The 19,824-nt window shown below is 50.1% G+C and overlaps 1 protein-coding gene across 4 annotated transcripts in view; it reads right to left on the reverse strand.

Annotated features, from left to right (window-relative positions):
- Positions 1-19,824, reverse strand: part of SMG6 (SMG6 nonsense mediated mRNA decay factor) — a 158,503-nt gene that overhangs the window by 42,682 nt on the left and 95,997 nt on the right. For all 4 annotated transcript variants that reach the window (XM_075013600.1, XM_075013599.1, XM_075013602.1 and 1 more), the window contains exon 13: positions 16,548-16,749. In XM_075013600.1, the coding sequence (XP_074869701.1) occupies positions 16,548-16,749 (202 nt within the window). The remainder of the gene's footprint in view (positions 1-16,547; positions 16,750-19,824) is intronic.

Below are 19,824 nucleotides of genomic sequence, written 5' to 3' on the forward strand. Positions count from 1 at the left end.
ACTTAGTTCCTAAGTCACTGGGTCCTTTTGAAAATTATACTCAGCAGCTGCTTTTTCAAAATGTATAAAAAAAATCAGTGTCCCTGTGACAGATAGGTAACAGTTGCAGGTATTATACACACAGACCTACGACGAGGAAGCCATTAGCAGTGAGTCTGTAGTTATGGTTACATCCACTTACTAAGCTACAGATGGGATTTTATATCCTTGCTTTAGGTGAAAAAATCATGGCCAAAGTCAAGTCAGAACACTTACGTTAGGGACAAAGACGAATTTTTATGGAAAACTTCAAGAAAATCAATTCAGTCACTTAGGGGTTGAAAGATGCTGGTATCTAATGTTTTCTGAACCTCTCTAATTTACAAACAGCCTTGCTTCCAGCAAGGAAACTTTATTTTAGATCTGTGTCACTCTCTCTCTCATGCATAAGGTAGCTTTGAAAAAAATTAAAAAGAACAAAAGTATTACTATTATTCACCATCATTACTCTATTTATACTAGAGCAACTGGCAGACAGAAGTATTTGTTAAAGATAATATTTTCTCGGTAAACTGTTGACATGCCATATTTCTACGTAAAAATTTTGTTGCTTTAAACACAGGATTTTGGTGTGCATTTTTTCCAAATAGAGACATTCCATGTTAAGGATGTCACAGAAATGTGGAAAGAGAATTTCAGATGATGATATGGTCAATAATAACTGGATAAAGCCAAAAAGGAAATAATTATTTTACATTATCTGGTCACCCCTAGTCTTTTTAATGGCAATAGTGCAATATTGTACCTTGCAGATGAGTCTGCTTCCTCCAGCAGCTATCACTCTGCCAAGAACATCCATGCCTGGGAAGACTGCACATCATTCTCAGTAAGACCACACTTAGCAGCTCTGCTGCCTTCCTGAGGGAGAAAGATGACTGGTAGCTCAGGCACCAGATTGAAAGTCTGCAGATTTAGGGTTTATTCCTTGCTCTGAAGCAGTCTTCCTGTTGAGCCTGGGGCAAGTTCCTCTGTTTTTCTGTGCCTCAATTCTCCACATGGGATAATCCTTCCCTACCTCACAGGGCTACCAGGAACCTACTTTGTAAGATGCTCAGATCCACTCTGGTGATGAGGCACCCTAGAAAAGCCACAAGGCTAGTAGAAAGCCACAAAGTGGCCATGAGATGCTGAACCTTGAAGAACAAGGGCTCCCTGATGATACACCCTGTCCTGGTCTAACAAGGCCTCCTAGCTAATCTAAGATGAAGCTTTATTGGATAAATGCATGACACAAGGATGGTGAGCTTAACACCATTAAACAAAAGGGAGACAATTCTGCTCCCATAAAAACAAGAAAAGGGTTTTCCTGCAGATAGAAATATGGCTAGTTGACTTGGAAGTCAATGACAGATGGTCATTTTCCATCTCCCAGAGTGACAGAATATATACACATCTGTTATATGGGCTGACCACTCCCTACATTTAATGAAGCCTCTACTTTTCTGGCAGGTTTCCCAGAATGTGTCCCTTAGCCAAATGCGCGTGAGGAACCACAATGGCTGAGGAGTTCTCTTCTATTAGTGAGGTCTTTCTCCAGATGTTGTGAAGCTCCTTGGAGTAGCTACACTGATGGGTACCAAATCCTGCTCCTGCTCCAGTGTGACATTTTAATGCAAGGAATATGGGGAAAGATCCAACATCAAAAACATGAAACATGACAATTAAGGATCAAGCTCCATAGCTAATGTCATCGTCATATGGCAGAACTATGAAGCCCTATATGGCTAAGGCCATGATTAGTAACTGAATTAGGAGTTGTAATGGCTCAGAGCAAGTTCTAGCAGACAAGCCATAAAGCAAAGGGGTCACACTGAGCCACAGGATTTTTGCCCATGACTAAAAAATGGGCCACATCAAGACCAGTAGCAATACAAAAACTCTCAGAGATGAGGCACTCCTCATTGCAGGGAATGGCTCAGTTAGCCAAGTATGAGAAGTTCTTCTTATTCCAGGTTTCTCTGGACAGCAGTGACAGACGGATCATTGGGAGGGAGTCCAATCTTAACTAGGTTTTTACAACTTCTTCTGATACACATACAGACTAATCAGCAAACACAAAAAGATCTAGTAACAGAGAGGGAGCCGTGCTAGTCTATACACTATCAAAACAAAAAGCAGTCAAGTAGCACTTTAAAGACTAGCAAAATAGTTTATTAGGTGATGAGCTTTCGTGGGACAGACCCACTTCTTCAGACCATAGAGTCTGTTCTGGTCTGGCTGTCCCACGAAAGCTCATCACCTAATAAACTATTTTGCTAGTCTTTAAAGTGCTACTTGACTGTTTTTTGTTTTTACAAAAAGATCTGAATTTCAACATCTCACTTCTAAACACACTGAAGAGGTGGTGAAGAACAACCCTTTCGTAAGGTCAGTGACCTACTTGGCACTGGTATTCCGCCAAGATGGAGGCTAAGCACAACTTGAACAACTGCAATGGAAACCTGCCAGTGGGACAGCAGTTGGCCTCCTGACCACTCCTGAACGGCACGAGAGTGCATGCTGCAAGTAGAATGTGCCCATAAGAATGGACTCCACATTGCCGCCTCTCCTCTCTCTGCATGGGAGAGCTTGGATTTCTTTCCTAGGTTGCTCCCACAATTAACTGGTGTTTCCTGGTGCCAGAGTTTGCAACCAAGTGCTCAGTGAAACGTCCGAAGAGAAAGGAGCAGCACGAGGCTGAATCCATGGATAACCACTTACCACGAAGACTGGGCAAAGAGGGGTTTCCGCGAGCAAGGCCTGAGCAGTGGTTATGGTGATGTGTGATGACGTCACTGCTGCATTTACCACAGAAGCTGGGATGGAATCAGATTTATTCAGTACCCTGCACATCAGTGAGTGGCACTAACCATTCATCTTTCACCCCAGAACTTCCTTCTTCCCACCAAGACCACTTCACGTGGAATTCCAGGCTTCCACTGGGAGTCGCGCAGTGGGGTAACCCCGCATGCTGGCAATGGAACTGCATTTGTGCTGGCACAAGGGAGCGCCTGCTTCCCTGAGAACCAGCACCGTGTCCTGCCCAGAACAGGGGAACCCAGGGAGGGGCAGGGTGGGGCAGGGGAGACAGATGTCAGTGAGTTTCAGGAAAATCCCTGGCCCCACGCTGCCTGTTTTCCAGGCACATGCTCCTACCTCATACCTGTGCACTCCCACCCCCTCTGGACTGCGCCTGGCAGTGAGAGCTTAAGGCAGAGACAGGGTACTCCCAGGTGCTGCACAAGGTGCTCTCAATCCCAGGGCACTGCAAGGTTGGTCATAACTCAGGCTGGGCCCAGAGGCAGGAAGGCCCTGCCTCCCCTAGGCAAGAAGTGCCCCTCACACCCTAGGAACTAGGAGGGATAAATTCTGAAAGGAAAGTGTATGGTCCTGTTGTGCCTTCAGATGCCAGCTAATCTCACCCCCGTGGGAGCAGGGCTCCTGGAGATTCAAGTCTCCTAGAAGGGAGAGACGGGCAAGCCTGTCACAATCACAGGGTCTGACACTGCGCACCCTCAGAACATGTCCTGAACCTGCAGAGCTGGCTCCTCACTCACAAACAGTCAGCTGGCTCCACGCAATGTCCTGAGGTACCAGCGCTCATGCTGCCAGCTCCCTCAGACTGCAGGGAGGGACAAGAAAGGAGTCAGGCTCCATCCAGGGGCACTGGTTAAACCGCATTTCCTTCCCCAGCTTCTGTCCCTGGGAGGCACAGCTCACGGCCCTGATGCATAATACTCGGCACTCCCTGGGTGGGGCTAATGTCAGAGCAGAGAGGGTAAGTCTGGGGCACAGCAAGGAGTACAGCCCTGGGCTTGGTGTCCAGCCCGCACGTCAGTGCCTTGTGTGTGAAAGAAGGCAGGAAGCCAGCCCCACAGATCTGTTGCATGGCTGGATGGGCAAAGACGAAAGGCTTCCACTTCCTGGAGGTAGCACCCACAAACAAGCCTGCAGCTGCTGGCATGCTTGCACCACATTCCCCTTGCTAATCATCACGTCTCCACTGTAATTACAAACTAGGCGACAGCGCTGAGCGGGTGCGTTTCCAGTGGGGTCCCCCAGGGACTGGCACTTGGCAGGTTTATCAGTGACTTGGAAGGAAACAAAACAGTCACTGGCAATCTGCAGATGACACAAAAGTTCAGGTACTGCAGGTTGAACCACTCTTGTCCAGCACCCGCAGGACCTGACTGGTGCCAAATGAGAGAATTTGCCAAACAACAGGAGGTCAATATTGTCTAGCAGCATTGCCAACACTCTCAGTGCTCACCGGGCTGTTAGACGCCATTTAGGGGTAAATTACAGCTAAATAACAGCACAGAACACTGACAGCCAGGGCTGGTGGCTGGAAACAAACTTTATGGGACTGCAGGAAACTTGGCCACAGCCACGAAAAGTGGTCACCCAGCTAACTAAAATCATGCTGGATTACAGATGTTGCTGGATGAGAGACTAGGTCTGTAGTAAATAATGAAGACAGGTCACTAAAGCAGAGGTTGACAAGATGGCAGCAATACAGCCAATGTTAAGTTATAGGTCTAGGAACCATGAGCAGGTCTCACTGCAGGGTAAAGGTATTTTGGAAAATGGTGACTGAAAGGGACAGAGAGCACAATGGAAACCAGCTGAACAAAAGCTCCCAGTGAGATTCAGTGGCCAATGCAATCCTGGGACACAAACTGGGAACTGTCAAGTGGGAGCACCCTGATATTTGGCACTTGGGTGGCTGCTGCCAGAATACTGCGTCCTACCCTGGTGTCCAGAGAGTAAGAAGCAAAAAGGATGCTGAAAAATATGAAGAGGATTCAGAGAAGAGCCATGAAAATAAAGAAAGGGGCGGAAAACATGCTACGAAGTGGGCAGGTCAACACCACTACTTCATCTCCAGCAGGGCAAATGCACTGTGCACATCGGCGCTCTGTTGCTGCACGAGCCGCTTCTCCCCAGGGTGGAATAATTACGCTGATGGGAGAACACTCTCCCTCCCAGTGGCACAGCACATCTGCACCGCAGCAGCGTGGACTGACCCAGGGACGGGAGGTCAGTGAATTCAGTTTAACCAAGAGAAGGCTAAGGGATGACTTGTTCATAGTCTGCAAGTACCTCACTGGGGAACAGAAATGTGATAATAAAGGGCTTTTCAGTCTACCAGACAAAGATATAGCAAGATCTAATGGCTGGAAATGCAGCCAGACAAATTCAGACTGCAGAGAATTGTACAATTTTCAGCGGTGAGGTCAGGGTGGACTGACTTGAATCAAAGCAACTTAAACCACCAATTTTCATACAGATTTAAATCAGAAATCTTGAAAACCTTTATATTAATAATTTATTTTAATTTTCTTTTGCATTTTTTCTTTTTAGTTCTTTTCCTAAGGACAAGTTGATTCTCAGTGCTGGGCAACCATTAAAATAAGGCGCCATGCAACTAAAGATAAAGTATTTCTTTTTGCTAACCAGGATGATACATTATTTTATTTAAGCAATTATTTACCCTGATATACATTTATTCAGATTTGTAATTCTTGCTTTTTATTATATTAGAAAATGGGAAATGATGCATTTCCTACTTGTGAGATGGCTACAATTTTCACTTATGACTTGGGTCACAATTATTTGTATGGAAATTACAATTCAACTGTACAACTGCATTCAAATGCACAAACCTGCATTTTAAAATAGTTTCATAAAGCTACGTTAAATGTGCAGGACATAAGAAAAAACAGTTTGTCAATACTTGTTTTCATTTAAAACTAACAGGTCGTATTAACTAAAGGAACTACTTACTTGTAGTTATGAGAACTGACCCAATTCTTTCTGGTCCCACCTCCTTCAAGGTCTCATCCACTCACCTCATGGTTTTATTCAGCTTTCCTGCTTTTCTGACACCCATCCCAATCCTTGGCTCTGAATTAACTAGTCATTTAATTAAAGTGGCTGAATAAACCAACGAGAGAGAGAGATTCTCTCTGCACCTGTAAAACTGGCACTGTAACAAACCGGTTTCCAGCTTAGCCAGAGGCTTACACTATCAGAGAAATGACCATGCAGGAAAGAATCATAGAATGCTAGGACTGGAAAGGACCTTGAGAGGTCATTGTGTCCAGTTCCCTGCTCTCATAGCAGGACCAAGTACTGTCTAGACCGTCCCTGATAGACATTTATCTAACCTGTTCTTAAATATCTCCAGAGATGGAGATTCCACAACCTCCTTAGGCAATTTATTCCACTGTTTGACCACCCTGACAGTTGGAACTTTTTCCTAATGTCCAACCTAAACCTCCCTTGCTGCAGTTTAAGCCCATTGCTGCTTGTTCTATCCTCAGAGGCCAAGAAGAACAAGTTTTCTCCCTCCTCCTTATAACACCCTTTTAGATACCTGAAAACCACTATCTTGCCCCTCCTCAATCTTCTTTTTTCCAAACTAAACAAGCCCAATTCTTTCAGCCTTTCTTCATAGGTCATGTTCTCTAGACCTTTGATCATTCTTGTTGCTCTTTTCTGGACCCTTTCCAATTTCTCCACATCTTTCTTGAAACGTGGCTCCCAGAATTGGACACAATACTCCAACTGAGGCCTAACCAGTGCAGAGTAGAGTGGAAGAATAACTTCTCGTGTCTTGTTCACAAGACACCTGTTAATGCATCCCAGAATCATGTTTGCTTTTTTTGCAACAGCAACACAGTGTTGACTCATGTTCAACTTGTGGTCCACTATATACCCTAGATCTCTTTCTGCTGTAGTCACTCCTAGACAGTCGCTTCCCATTCTGTATGTGTGAAACGGACTGTTCCTTCCTAAGGAGTACTGCAGGAAGGGATCTAGGGGTCAGAGTGGACCACAATCTCAACATGAGCCAACAGTGTAATGCTGTTTCAAAAAAAGCAAACACCATTGGGGGATATATTAGCAAAAATGTTGTAAGCAGGACATGAACAATAATTCTTCTGCTCTACTCCATTCTAATTAGGCCTCAACTGGCATATTATGTCCAGTTCTGGGCATCACATTTCAGGAAAGATGTGGACAAATTAGAAAAAGTCCAGAGAAGAGCAACAAAGATGCTTAGAAAACACGACCAATGAGGGAAAAAATGGAAAGAACTGTGTGTGTTTGCTCTGGCAAAGAGAAGACTGAAAAGGGACATCATAACAGCTTTCAAGTACTTGGAAGCTGTTAGAAGCAGAAGAAAGAAAAGTTATTCTTTTTAACCTCTGATGACAGGACAAATTGCAGCAAAGGAGGTTTAGGTTGGACATTAGGAAAAACTTTCTGTCAAGGTGGTTAACCACCGGGATAAACTGCCTACGGAAGCTGTGGAATCTCCAGGTGATACCTGGTCCTGCCATGAGTGCAGGCAACTGGACATAAAGACCCACTGAAGTTCCTTCCAGTTTTATGATTCCTTGATTAGTTCTGTGGTCTGACTTTGACACCTCAGCTACAAATACGCACTACATTTTGTTCAATTACAATTACTGCAATAGATTACAGTAAGTTTAGGATTTTCAAATTTAATTTTCAAAGGCTGTGTCTACACTTGCCCCCACCTTCGAAGGGGGCATTTTAATCAAGGCCACAGGAAATTACTAACGAAGTGCTGTGGTGAATACGCAGCACTTCATTAGGCTAATTTTCCCCCGTGGCAACTTTGAAGCTTCAAACTTCCAAGTGCCAGCATGCATGTAGCCATGGGCACTTCAAAATGCCTGCGCTACTTCAAAATCCCTTTACTCCCAGAAGTAAAGAGCCTGAACTATTATTCTGCTCCTAGGAGTAAAGGGACTTTGAAGTAGCACAGGCACTTCGAAGCGCCCACAGCTAGACGCATGCCGGCACTTAGAAGTTTGAAGCTTCGAAGTTTCTGCGGGAGAAAATTAGCCTAATGAAAAGCTGCGTATTCATCACAGGACTTCATTAGTAAGCCCCCATCATCCTGATTACCTTGCCCCCTTTGAAGCTGGGGGCAAGTGTAGACACAGCCAGAAAGTTTATTTTTAAAGAAGACAATGTATTTAGCGAAAATAAAAAGTTTTCATTATATCTGATTAAAAATTGATTTTTTGTGCCCCCCTAAGTGGGGATATTTGTAGAGCCCTGCATTGAAACAAAATTGGTAACAGCATCCGTATCTGCAAAAAGGAGACGCAGATATCCGCATCCACTCCAACCGAGGTGGCTGCCCAGTGGATATCTGGCTCTAGATTTGACAACTGGACAAGGGTGATAATAGACTCACCTCAGTGACCATTTTTAAAATCAAAATTGGATCTTCTCCCCATAAGAGACCTCTACTTCAAACAGACATTAATTAATGGAAGTCCCGCAGCCTGTTCTATAGGACAGCAGAATACATGAACGTTGTGGTCCCTTCAGGCCTTACCCTCAAGGAATCCCTGCAGCTAGTGTGGTGTTCCACTGGTTGGCTAATGCATGTCATGGGGGAATGTCCTTTTTGCAGGGACTGCTGACCTGTGTTTTTCTCCCCTGACTCACGCTGCTGAGGGCGCCTGATCCAAAGCCAGCCAGCCAACCACATGGCTCTCTCTGACAGTGGTCACATTCCCTAAGCCTGGTGTAATTAGAGAGGGGTGCCCCTCTCAAACCCAGACCTCAGGTGACATGGAGGGGACATTCCCAACCCAGCTGTGACTTACCCTTCCACCTAAACCTGTAGAGTTGTTTTCTACATGGTTGCAGCCTCAAGAGATGTGTGAGGCTTCTGTAGGTGCTTGGGAACAAGACAGAACAGAATCACTTCACACCTGGCTCCAAAATTACAGCACGCTGGAACATGGCCAACATAAACTGGCAGAGTACCAGTTGCAATGGACATCAATTGAGGAGCCTGTCATGCTCAGACTGCAGGGTTTTCTCTCTGCGATCTGCATCGCTCCTTAAGTCTTCAGCAGCACCAGTGCTGGAGTTTTCCAGATGGGAGCATTTCCCTCAGATTCCACTCACTAGATTTATTGCAGGATTTTTAAGCCCTGCTTTTTTTTTTTTTTTTTTTTTTAAAAGAGCCTGAACTATCATTCCACATTGCAGATTTCTCTGGGGCTGCATTTAGTATCCTCATGCAATGCTACAGCTTGTTTGCACCAAGTTACCCTTACCTTCAGCCACAATAAAACAACAATTTTAAAAATATGCTCAAATGTTGCCCTCTTTAAGCAGCAACTAACAGACCACAAGGGATGCGAGCCAGTCAGAATCCCTCTGGCATACAAGCCATGCAGGCACTGGCAAAGGGCACCCATGGTCGTTAGAAGGTTCCATCAGGGGACATTTAACACACTGACCACATGCACAGGTCAGAAGTCAGCATGTCCTCCATATGCCAGACTGGGCCAATGAGATGGATGCACCCTGAGACCTCATATCCCAAACAAAACCTGTCAGCAACGCCTGGCAAATTCAGAATGTGGGCGTGACTCGGCGTGTCCGGACAATTGGTGGCACAGAAGGTTCCAGGGAACGGCAGATCCAGAGCTCAGGCCAGGCAGCACTCTGCAGGTTACCTTGTCAGTGGGTAACAAACAATTTCTTCTCTGCTCCCAGTGATACTGGTTTTGACATTAGGTGGAGCTCAGGGGCAGGGCCTTTCGCAATCCAAAGACAGCACATGAAAGGAAAGAAAACGGTCAAGGAGGAGTTCAGTTATTGGTCTGCAGGTGTTTCCCTGTTCAATTCTGTCGCCTCGGGGCTGCCAGGTGTGGCCAGGTAGCTGCTTCGGGCAGCGTGCTGTGCGGCAGGGCCCTGTCCCAGCTTGTTTGGAAACCAAGGCAGACAGATATGAAAGGGGCTCTTCAAAGGTGAGGCCTCCTCGCACCATCCCATGGCAGGGCTCTCACTGCTTCCCTCCATGCCACTGAAGGGAGCTGCAAGTCCCTTGCTCTGATGGGCTGAGCCAGCATTCCAGCGTGGGTAGGCCCAGACACAGGGCCACAGGGAGGTGAGCAGAAGGGTGCTGGGAAGCAAGTGCATCACAGGGTCTCAGAGCTCTCTTTCCTCTTTGGGTAAGGCTACCCCTCACACAGGGCCAATTTCTGCCACCCTACTCCTGCTGGACAGCACCTTGCTCGGAGAGAGGTCCTACCGCAATCCATGAGATTACTCCTGGAGTAAGTGTTGGTGGCCAAACTGACCCTTTGTAATCCTCATTCCCCACAGAGCTCTACCAGCCACCTCAGGGGAATGTCCTTCTGCCAGGCTCCCCCAGCCGCTCCTCTTTAACTCAAGACAACAAATGCGGAGCCACTCTTGCAAAGGTAAATACCCTTGCCTCCCCCCAGGAGGCTTGCAGGTGCTTCGTCAGTCCTCTCAGAAAGGACAGAACTAGGCCGTCACAAGGCATTCCAATGTCTATTGCTCTGGCCCGTCTGCAGGGGCACACACAGACACCCTATTTCACACAACAAAAGGAGCTGCAAGCCTTTAGAAAGGAGCGGCTCAGTGCTCAGCTAGCTAAGGGAGCTAGCAGTAGCCGAGGCCGAACCAACAGAGCTCTAGAGAGGCCAATGCAGTAGCCAGGAGTTATGGAAACCCACGACATATGAGCCAAGCTAGAGAGAGACCAACGGGTCAGAAAACATATCTGTCCTGGAAACAGAGAAAGGAGCCTTGTACCTTTCAGAGAGAAAAAACGGCCCTTAAAGGAACCAGGCTTGGGAGCACTGGCTTGACTGGTTGCCTGGCAGGTGAGCATGCACATGGGGCAGCTGTGTGCTTGTCCACTAGGGTAGATGAAAACCCACGTGGTCCGCTAGCTACAGAAGCAATGCCCCTCTGCGCAGGCTGACCCCTCGAGCAGTAAGAAAGAACAGGGTAAGGACTATCTAGAGAAGCTGGGCGTACACAGATCCATGGGGCTGGATCAAATGCACCCAAGGGGGTGGAGGGACTTGGCTGATGTGACTGCAGAGCCAATGGCTGTTATCTTTGAAAATGTTGTGATCGGGGAGGTCCCAGATGACTGGAAAAAGGCAAATGGTCCATCTTACAAAAAGGAAGGAGAATGCAGGGAACTACAGACAGGTAAGCCTCACCTCAGCGCAATGATTTGTCCTAGTTAGAAAGTTAAGACACCCCCATCTCCAGGCTTTACCCGCCTCAGCCCCCAAAGCTGCCCCCATCCACAGGCTTAACCCCTCTGAGCCCCGAACTTCCCCACCCCCAGGATTAACTCACCTCAGTGTCGCAGTTCAGCTGAAGCCACTGCCTCCCCCCCGCTGCTTTCTCCTCCTTGGTGTGGTTGTGTGGCTCCAGCAGGGGCAGGCTTGGCCGTCCATCCCCCCCACCCCCAAGCTCTCCTGCCAGCTTACACTTCAGCCACATGGGGCGGCTCTCTGCTCAGCCACCTTTCCCACCCGGGGCTCCCTGCGGCAGGTGACTGCAAAAAAGCCAAATAAAACCAAACCAGAACAAAGAAAATGTGGGTGGTTCTACAGGGGACAACTGAATTTATTTATTTTTTGTTTAAGCAGTGGCAGCCTGGAGCTGCAAGAGGAGTCAGCGGCAGCAGTGCTCAGACCCACAAGGGGCTCCTTAAAGAGCTGCATGTGGCTCCAGAGCCACAGGTTGCCACCCCGGCCGCCTGTGACAAGGTGACTGGCTTTGTAGATATGGGGAAGGTGGTGGGCGTAATATACCTTTACTTAAGCAATGCTTTTAATACGGTCTCCTACAGTATTCTTGAAGAAGTATGGATTGGATAAATAGACAGTAAAGCAGCTAGAAAGCTGGCTAGACTGTTGGGTGCAATGAGTAGTAATCAATGGCTCTATATCTGATTCATGTCTGATTTCAAATGCAGTGCCCCAAGGGTCGGTTCTGGGGTCGAATTCAACATCTTTATCAATGACCAGGATGAGGGGATGGATTCCACCCTCAGCAAGTTCACAGATGACACTTAGCTAGGTAGAGAAACATGTTGGTGGGTAGGGCTAGAGTCCAGGGAGACCTAGACAAATTGGAAGACTGGGCCCAGAGAAATCTGATGAGGTTCAATAAGGACATGTGTTGAGTCCTGCACTTCGAACAGAGGAATCCCAATCTGTTACATGCTGGAGACTGACTGGCTAAGTGCAGTTCAGCAGAAAAGGATCTGGGGATTATAGTGCATGAAAGCTGGATATGAGCCAACAGTGTGCCCTTGTAGCCAAGAAGGCTATGGCATACTGTGGTGCATTAGCAGGAGCATTGCCAGCACAGCTAGAAAGAGATGATTCAACACTGGAGAAGCCACGTCTGGGGTATTGCATCCAAGTTTGGTCCCGCCATTACAGAAAGGGTGTGGATGCACTGGAGAGAGTCCAGAGGAGGGCAACGAAAATGATGAGGGGGCTGGAGCACATGACTCAAGAGGAGAGGCTGAGGGATTTTGGCTTATTTTGTTTACATAAGAAAAGAGCCAAGGGACAAAGGTGGGGTTTATAGCAGCCTTCAACTACTTGAAGCGGGTTCCAAAGAGGATGGAGAGAGGCTGGTCTCAGTAATGGCAGATGATGAAACGAGGAGCAGTGGTCTCACGTTGCGGTGGGAGAGGCCTAGATTGAGTATTAGGAAATCCTGTTTCACCACGAGGGTGGTGAAGCTCTGGAATGGGTTACCTAGAGAGGTGGCGGAATCTTCTTCCCTAAAGACCCTTACGTCCTGGCTTGAGAAAGCCCTGGCTGGGACGATTTAGTTGGGACTGGCCCTGCTTTGAGCAGGGGTTGGACTCTATGACCTCCTGAGGTCTCGTCCAATCCTATGGTTCTATGATTCATTCAGAGACACATGGAAGGGCTTCATCTCCTCTTCAGGAGCGTGCAACCACTTGGGGTTTGGCCAATGCGGAACGTCTGAAAGAGTTCACCACACACGTACCAAGAGCAAGGCCCTATGAGCCCATGCACCAAGAAAGGCTCCATTTTGTTTAAGTGGACAGAGCCATAGTGACTAGCCTTGTAAGCAAGTGTATTAATCATTCACCGTCTGGTTTTAATCCACACTCTGCTGATCCTGCGTCTCACTGTATTGTTATCAGGGGAAGGAGCATTTCTCCTCAATCTTACTCACCAGCCAAAAACGTGAAAATGCAAAAACCACATTTGCAAAGGGCCTTCCTCAGGACACAGGGCCCCGGACCCCAGTGAGCTGGGGCTGTTACCTTTTTATTGGTGTTTAAAAGCCTTTTATTAACATGTGTCAGGGCTGGGGGAGGAGAGAGAGAGGCTCAGGTTTCAGGACCCCCCATTCACAGAAATTTATTGTGGGAAGGGACCTTAACACTTTCTCTGCCACACCTCTCTGGCTGGAGCTCACACAGGATCTGCTACACAGGTACAAGCTTAGGCCCACTGGTGCGTGTGCTGTACAGTGTTTCAAATGCAAATGACGGCTGAGCTGCTAGACCTCTCCTGGTGTGTGCCCTCCCTATGCAGACCTGGTAGGCCTGGGCACACGGGGTGAGGGAGCACCCCTCCAAACGCATCTCCAGAATAGCCCCGCAGGTCCCCCTGCTGTTCTCCCCACCTGGGAGTTCCACACCCCAGATACAGCCGTATGAACTGCACAGGAAGGGTCAAGACCATCTAACACCCGGACCCCCCGGGAGAATGCCCCTACTCCAGCAGGCAGATGGACTCTACCTGGGACCTTGCTCAGTTTTCAGTGCAATCCATGTGGTTGCTATTGGACATCAGCATGACACATGCACTGATGAAATCCCGATGCTTTACCCTCCCCTGCCAGCACCCTCACTCAGCTTTACCATCGTACTTGCCCAGGGGAGCAAAGCTAGGCAGAAAGGCAGAGGTCTAATGCCCGGGGCATGGGACCAGCTCCCTGTGAAGGGGAGAAGGGCCCTGACGAGACGCCCATAACCTGTGACCCTGCAGACACCATAGGAAGTCTCACTTTGGTGGTTATTAATAGGTATATGTCACTGTGTCCCACTCCACAAGTCCTGCACACAAGTGCATGTGCGTGTCCCCACAGGTATTTGCCCAACACACATCAATCAAAACTCCCCATGCAATCCTCAGCCTGGAACTAGCATCTGGGTGAGCCTGAGGAAGTGGAGAGCTGACTTTGGAGCAGGAGAAGGTGACCACCTCAGCGGCAGTGCATAGGAGGCTAGAACAATCTGATCACCAGTGTTCCCGTGAGCGCTTTCCAACCCACGTGCACCAAGGCACATGCGGATGTGCACGGGCAGTGGGTACACATGCTGGCACTTGTGGGCGCTCTGCCATTCAGCTGGGCGGTACCTGAATCTCTCTTTGGTGGCTGCCCACGTGCTCAGCTTACAAGGAACACTGCTAACCTTCATGTGGGCTCCAGAACAAATCCCATCACACAGCCTCCCAGCAATGAAAGGCAGCTGAACATGTTCAAACCCCAAACGATGGAGGCCAAACGTCCAAAGACCCGCTGTGAAAAGCTGGCTGTGAAGCAGCTCTGGCAGACTGCTGCTGTCTACCAGAGAATGGGGCTGAAGGGACAAACAGAAGAGTTGGTAATTCAAGGTAAAGACACAGACCCTCGCCCAAAGACTTGCAGTCCAGTCTCAGGTGTTGTCAAGGAGGGGCAGAAGTAAAGAGGGTTTCTGTCCAAATGTCTCTCCTTTCCTAGGTGTTGTCTGTATTTAGATAAAATGACTGTCACATGCAGACTCTGGGAACCACAGCAATGCTCTTAGCATCTGTGCAAATGAAGCAATGGAGGGAGGACCTGGCTGCAAGGGAAACACAGAGCTTCCTGCACAGCGAGGCGTGAGCAGGGACAGCAGTGAGCTAGAAATGCGTGACGTTTGGGCAGATGCTGCTTCACTGTGAGAGACACCCCCCGCACTTTCCCACGGTACTCTTACATCCCCCCAGAGTGCTAAGCACCAAAGGAGACCAAGAAGGGAGAAAACCTCATCTCTGTAGCTGTTCTGCAGCTGACTGAGGCCTAAGGAACAATGCTCTGAGCACATCTGTACTGGTGGCGGGGGACAACTCTGAATGCCCCTGGGGCACAGTGGGAAATGGCACAGCCCAGGAATGCTGCCTCAGCAGGTACTTTGTGCTCTCTGGCCAGATCACCGTGTCTGGCTGCCTGCCAGTTCTGCTGCAGATCTGACGCCAGGAGTGGGATGCTGGGACTGCAGATGCAAGTGTCAGCTTCCGGTCTGTCATCAGTGCTGAACATATGGCCTGAGATAGCTGTCTCTTCCCGCCCAGCACGGCCCAGAAGAACCAAGCCCAAGCCAGTCTGCCAACACAAGCCAGCTTCCCTGGGAGAGAGAAAGAGCGGCTGCAGAGCTGCTCTTGTAAACCCCAGGGATAAAGCCCTGAAGCTCCTTTTCGTAGGGTCTCCTCCTGGAGAAAGGTGCTTCCCAAAACAAGGCCAGAGACTGCTCTCCTCTGCGCCCTGTGCAGCATGACGAGCAGCAGCAGGGCAGACAGGGAAGTGAAACAGAAATGAGCACCTCTCGGGTTCCCCTTCTCACAAAGGTCCCAAGCGTCTCGCAGCCACTTCAGGAACAGGTCATGAAGAAGTAACACCTGGAAATGCACATCTCCAGCCTGTCCCAGCTCCCACCTTTTGCCCAGACAGCACACCCTGGAAACTGGTCCTAGCAGCTCCACTTCTCTTCTGAGAGGCCTCTCAGCCCAGGGAAACCCCACAACTTCCTCCCAGGAGCGGGACAGCTCCAGCCTTGGGATGCTGCCTCTCGGCCCAGGGAAACCCCACAACACCCTCCGGCGAGCGGGACAACTCCAGCCTTGGGATGCTGCCTCAACGGGCTTACCCAGGCGACACGCCCAGGGGACTGACAAACTCCACTGCTCAGTCCTGCCCTTCTGCTTGTGGTCCCCAGCCCCGTGTCCCCCTCCCCTCCCAATCCCCTCCAGAAGTGCTCAGAGCCAGCTCGGCACCTTCTCAGCCATGGCGCCTGCATCCTTCCTGGCTGGGTGAGCACAGAATGGAACTGAGGTCCCACCTCAGCAGGGAAAGGGTTTCACTCCTCTACAGACCCACAGCCAAGGGAAGCTCAGGCCAGCCAGGGCTCCCAGAGCAAAGAAAGGCAAACCCAGAGCGGGCAGCAGGGAATGCCGCATACGCCTGAAAGCCTTTTGTATGTTAACACACAGTGTCTGCTTCTCCCTAGTCACCTATTTATCACTCTCCTCTTCAGAGAGGGAAAAAGCCCTGGCTGCTTTCCGAGCCTGGAGTTTTGTGGCCGGGGGAGGGGGAGGGTGCCTTAAGCATGATGCAAACCATTTGGAGTGGAGGGAGAGCGCTGCCAACACAAGCTGCACTATTTAAACAAGTGAGGAAATGATCGTGTATACAACATGCCAGCGAGCACACACACACACCAGAGGAAGTCGAGAGGGGTTTTCATGACACAGAGCTGGATGTCAGCGGCTAAAAGGTCGATATTTTCCCTTAACACCCTTCTCAATGACTTAATCGTGTTCCGTTTGCACAGAAAACTTCCCAAGAATAAAAGGCTGAAGGAACCAAGGGGGGGTGTCTGGCCTGGCCCTGACCTTGTCCGAGGTTTTCTCCACGTAGCAGGGCTCCTGCGGGGCAACCAGCAGGGGGATGAAGCCCGAAAGGAGCCGGTCCTCTTCCAGACTGAGCAGGCAAAGGTCATCATCAGGGTCTTTGTACAATGGCACCTCCGACTGATTCACTGTGGTCAGCACGTTACAGAAGTCAGCCAGCGTCACCCACACGTCCATGGAGGCTCTGGGAGAGTGAAAGAGATGTGAGCATTTCTGGCACTGCCAGTGTATATGTGAGGGAGTTGAGATTAGGCGAGACACACCCTCAGCACAGAGTAGCTACCCACACCCTCTTAAAGGCAGGAGTGCAAGGGCATGGATTCCCAACTGCACCGTGGGGTCTAACCCAGCCATGAACCCAGCGCTTCCTAGCACAAGCTCTCTCCTTTCTGCAGAAAAAGACAGTCAATAGCCCCCGACTCCTCCGTTACAGACCGGGGGCTCCTAAGGCTGCACAGCCCACCCTGGTGAGGGGTACAGAGATGCAGAGAAGCATCCGGCCCACCCAAAGCCCCAGGTGATGCTGAAAACAATCCAGCTCCCTCCAGAAGGGAGTAATGCTCCATGTTACGTCTAGGAAGGGGGAAGTCAACCTGCTGCACAGCCCCAGCAGGGTCTTCTCCACAGCAGCCACAGGTCCAGCCCCTCCAGAAGCTAATATCCCCAGGGCCCTTTCTGTGCTGGGTGGCCTGTATCTTGCCCTGATTGCTAACTGCCAACACACGCTGTGGCCATGTGGGACCTGAGAAGCTCTGACTTTAAAAAACAGTCACTAGACATTGCGCTTCATTTTCCTTCTGGGTCAGCACTTTGGAGCGACCTACAAAGCTGCTTGTGTGGTGTGTCACCTTTCTTGAGCACCAGTGATGTGAGGAGCCCAGAGCGTGAACAGCCTCGAGCAGCTTCAGCAGCCACCTCCAGGCTCTGCTCTCCTCGGAGGGCAGCTGAAACCCAGCGCCCTCTGGATCTAGGTGGGACATGGTGGACAGAACAGGTGGACAGAGGGCTTGGGACACACTTGGGTATTGGACCAACTGCACAGCTACAAGCTCACAATCAACTGCCACTTGTCTATTATTTCACACAAGGATTAGTTCTGGGGAGAAATGAGCCTTTTAGAGCAAGGCAGGAAATGTACAGGGAGCTGGGGATGGGCAAGCAACAGGCTGAGCTGTTTTTGGGGCCATGGGGCTGGGCTCCCCACACCTTTGGGTCCCCAACAACAGCCTTGTGCTGTGTCCATCTGAGCCTTCTTGATGACCCTGTGAGGTGCAGGACAGGAACCACTGCCAAGGGGGATGTTACTAGCTTCTCAGCCAGAGGCAGACAAAGGGCTGGAGCAGGCCCCCAGCTCTGCGAACCGCTCCAGGTGGACAGAGTCTGCACTCGTTTATTTACGGCAATCAGTGTACCAGGAAAGTGCGCTGAAATGAAACATCTTGTTTTCAAGAGCGTCCTGGGAGCTGGGTGGAATGAGCTGCCATTAATCAAAGCTCAGCACATAATCAGCACACATGTAACACAGAGTTGCCCGTGTCCCTGGGCTGGCCCCAGCAAACAGGCTGCAAAGGAGGAGAGGGCCTTCGAAGCCCTCTGTGCAGACACCAGGAGCTGGGCTCATTCATAAAGCTCCATCACTTGGCTTGGCCAGGTCTGGCTGTCAGAACTGTTTAAATATGGAAAAAAATAAACAGTTGCAACCCGTTTTTCGGAGGGATCCGTCCGTGGCCATTTGTGATGTAATGGGAACGTGGAATTTGTGCTACCAGCTGGAAAATAAACAGTGCTGTGAGGGTTAAAAGGAACTGAACTTTCCATGACCTCTATCTGCAAAGAAGCAAATAATAAGAGGAATGATCCACTGCCCCACAGCTCTGATAGTTTATCCTTCGGCCCAGGCTACAGAGACAAGCACCGGATGTGCTATGTCTGCTCTGGACCACCTTCACCATGAGCTGTGCCCACGGGAGACACGCAGGCGCTGAGAGGCTCAGCTCTCCCCCAGTGCCCTGCTGGGGACTTGGCTTTGCTGCAGGGCTCTGATTACATAGTGCTTGTGGTCCTCAGACCAGGCAGGCTGCTCCATGCCTGGACCAGCAAAGAGAAGAGTCGCAGAGCAGAAGGAGGTGCACGAGCTTCAGGCAAGGGCTGTGACACAGACGGGGGGGGAACACAGGTGGCACAGGGTGCTGGGGGAGCAGTCCCACACTAGGTCTGGAGCGGTGGGTGGGACTGGCTGAGGAGTGGCAGGGAGCCGGGGCACGTGGCAGGGAGCACTTCTCTTTGGGCGGGGAAGCCGGCAAATGTCCACAGAAACTTGCCTGACATGACATTGTGCAGCCCGCCAGGTTCAGTGTCCAACAGCATCCCCAGGTCACACAACCAGGCCCACAGCTCACATCCCTGCCTCTAAGAGACTCCTCTGCTCTTGCACGCAGCAGAGCTGCAGCTTTCTCCTGCAGGCTTAGCAGCTCTGCACGGCAGCCGTCCCCCACAGCCCACCCTTCCAGCCCCAGTACTTCAGTGCAGGACACCCCCACTTCACTGCCACTGCTCTGCACTGTCCTCTCTGCTCAGCAGACCTGCTCCTCAGATTTCCATGCTATGGTCCCCTCAGTCAGACGGCCATCAGGCCATGCTGACACTGCTGCTGTGGAATTCAGAGCAGGGGCCGGGCTGCAGCCCTGCGGTGTGCATGGGACCGTGGCAGTAAGGGTGGAGTGAGATGGGACTTCCCTTTGCAGTTTTCTCTGGGCTTCCTCTTGTGCCACAAAGACAGGCATTTAGCTGGGAGTGCATCTGACAGAAACTTGCGCAGCAGCCTCCCTATGTACAATATATGGAGATACACACCTCCCAGGGCTGGAAGAGAGCTCAGGAGGTCATTGAGTCCAGTCCCTTGCCCTCTTGGCAGGACCAAGCACCATCGCTTTTTGTTAAAATCTGTTTGCCCCAGATCCCTAAATGGCCCGCTCAAGGGCTGAGCTCACAACTCTGGGTTTCGCAGGCCAGGCTCAAACCACGGCGCTGTCCCTGCCCTTCCCGCGTGCTGGCACGGACGTCGCTCACTACGGGCACGGGAATTCTCCGGGCTTCATGCCCCCAAGCACAGCTCCAGGTGATGGCCAGGCTGAGCCCTTCAGAGAGTGCCCCCGAAGGGCAGGGAAAGCACGGCCTGAGATCACTTTTCGCTGTCTCAGAGGCCAGGGCCAATGCACCTGCCAGACTGTGCGAAGCTTGGCGGCAAGGGAAAGGACGC

The sequence above is a fragment of the Carettochelys insculpta genome, chromosome 19, assembly GCF_033958435.1.
Source record: "Carettochelys insculpta isolate YL-2023 chromosome 19, ASM3395843v1, whole genome shotgun sequence".
NCBI classification, from domain to species: domain Eukaryota; kingdom Metazoa; phylum Chordata; order Testudines; family Carettochelyidae; genus Carettochelys; species Carettochelys insculpta.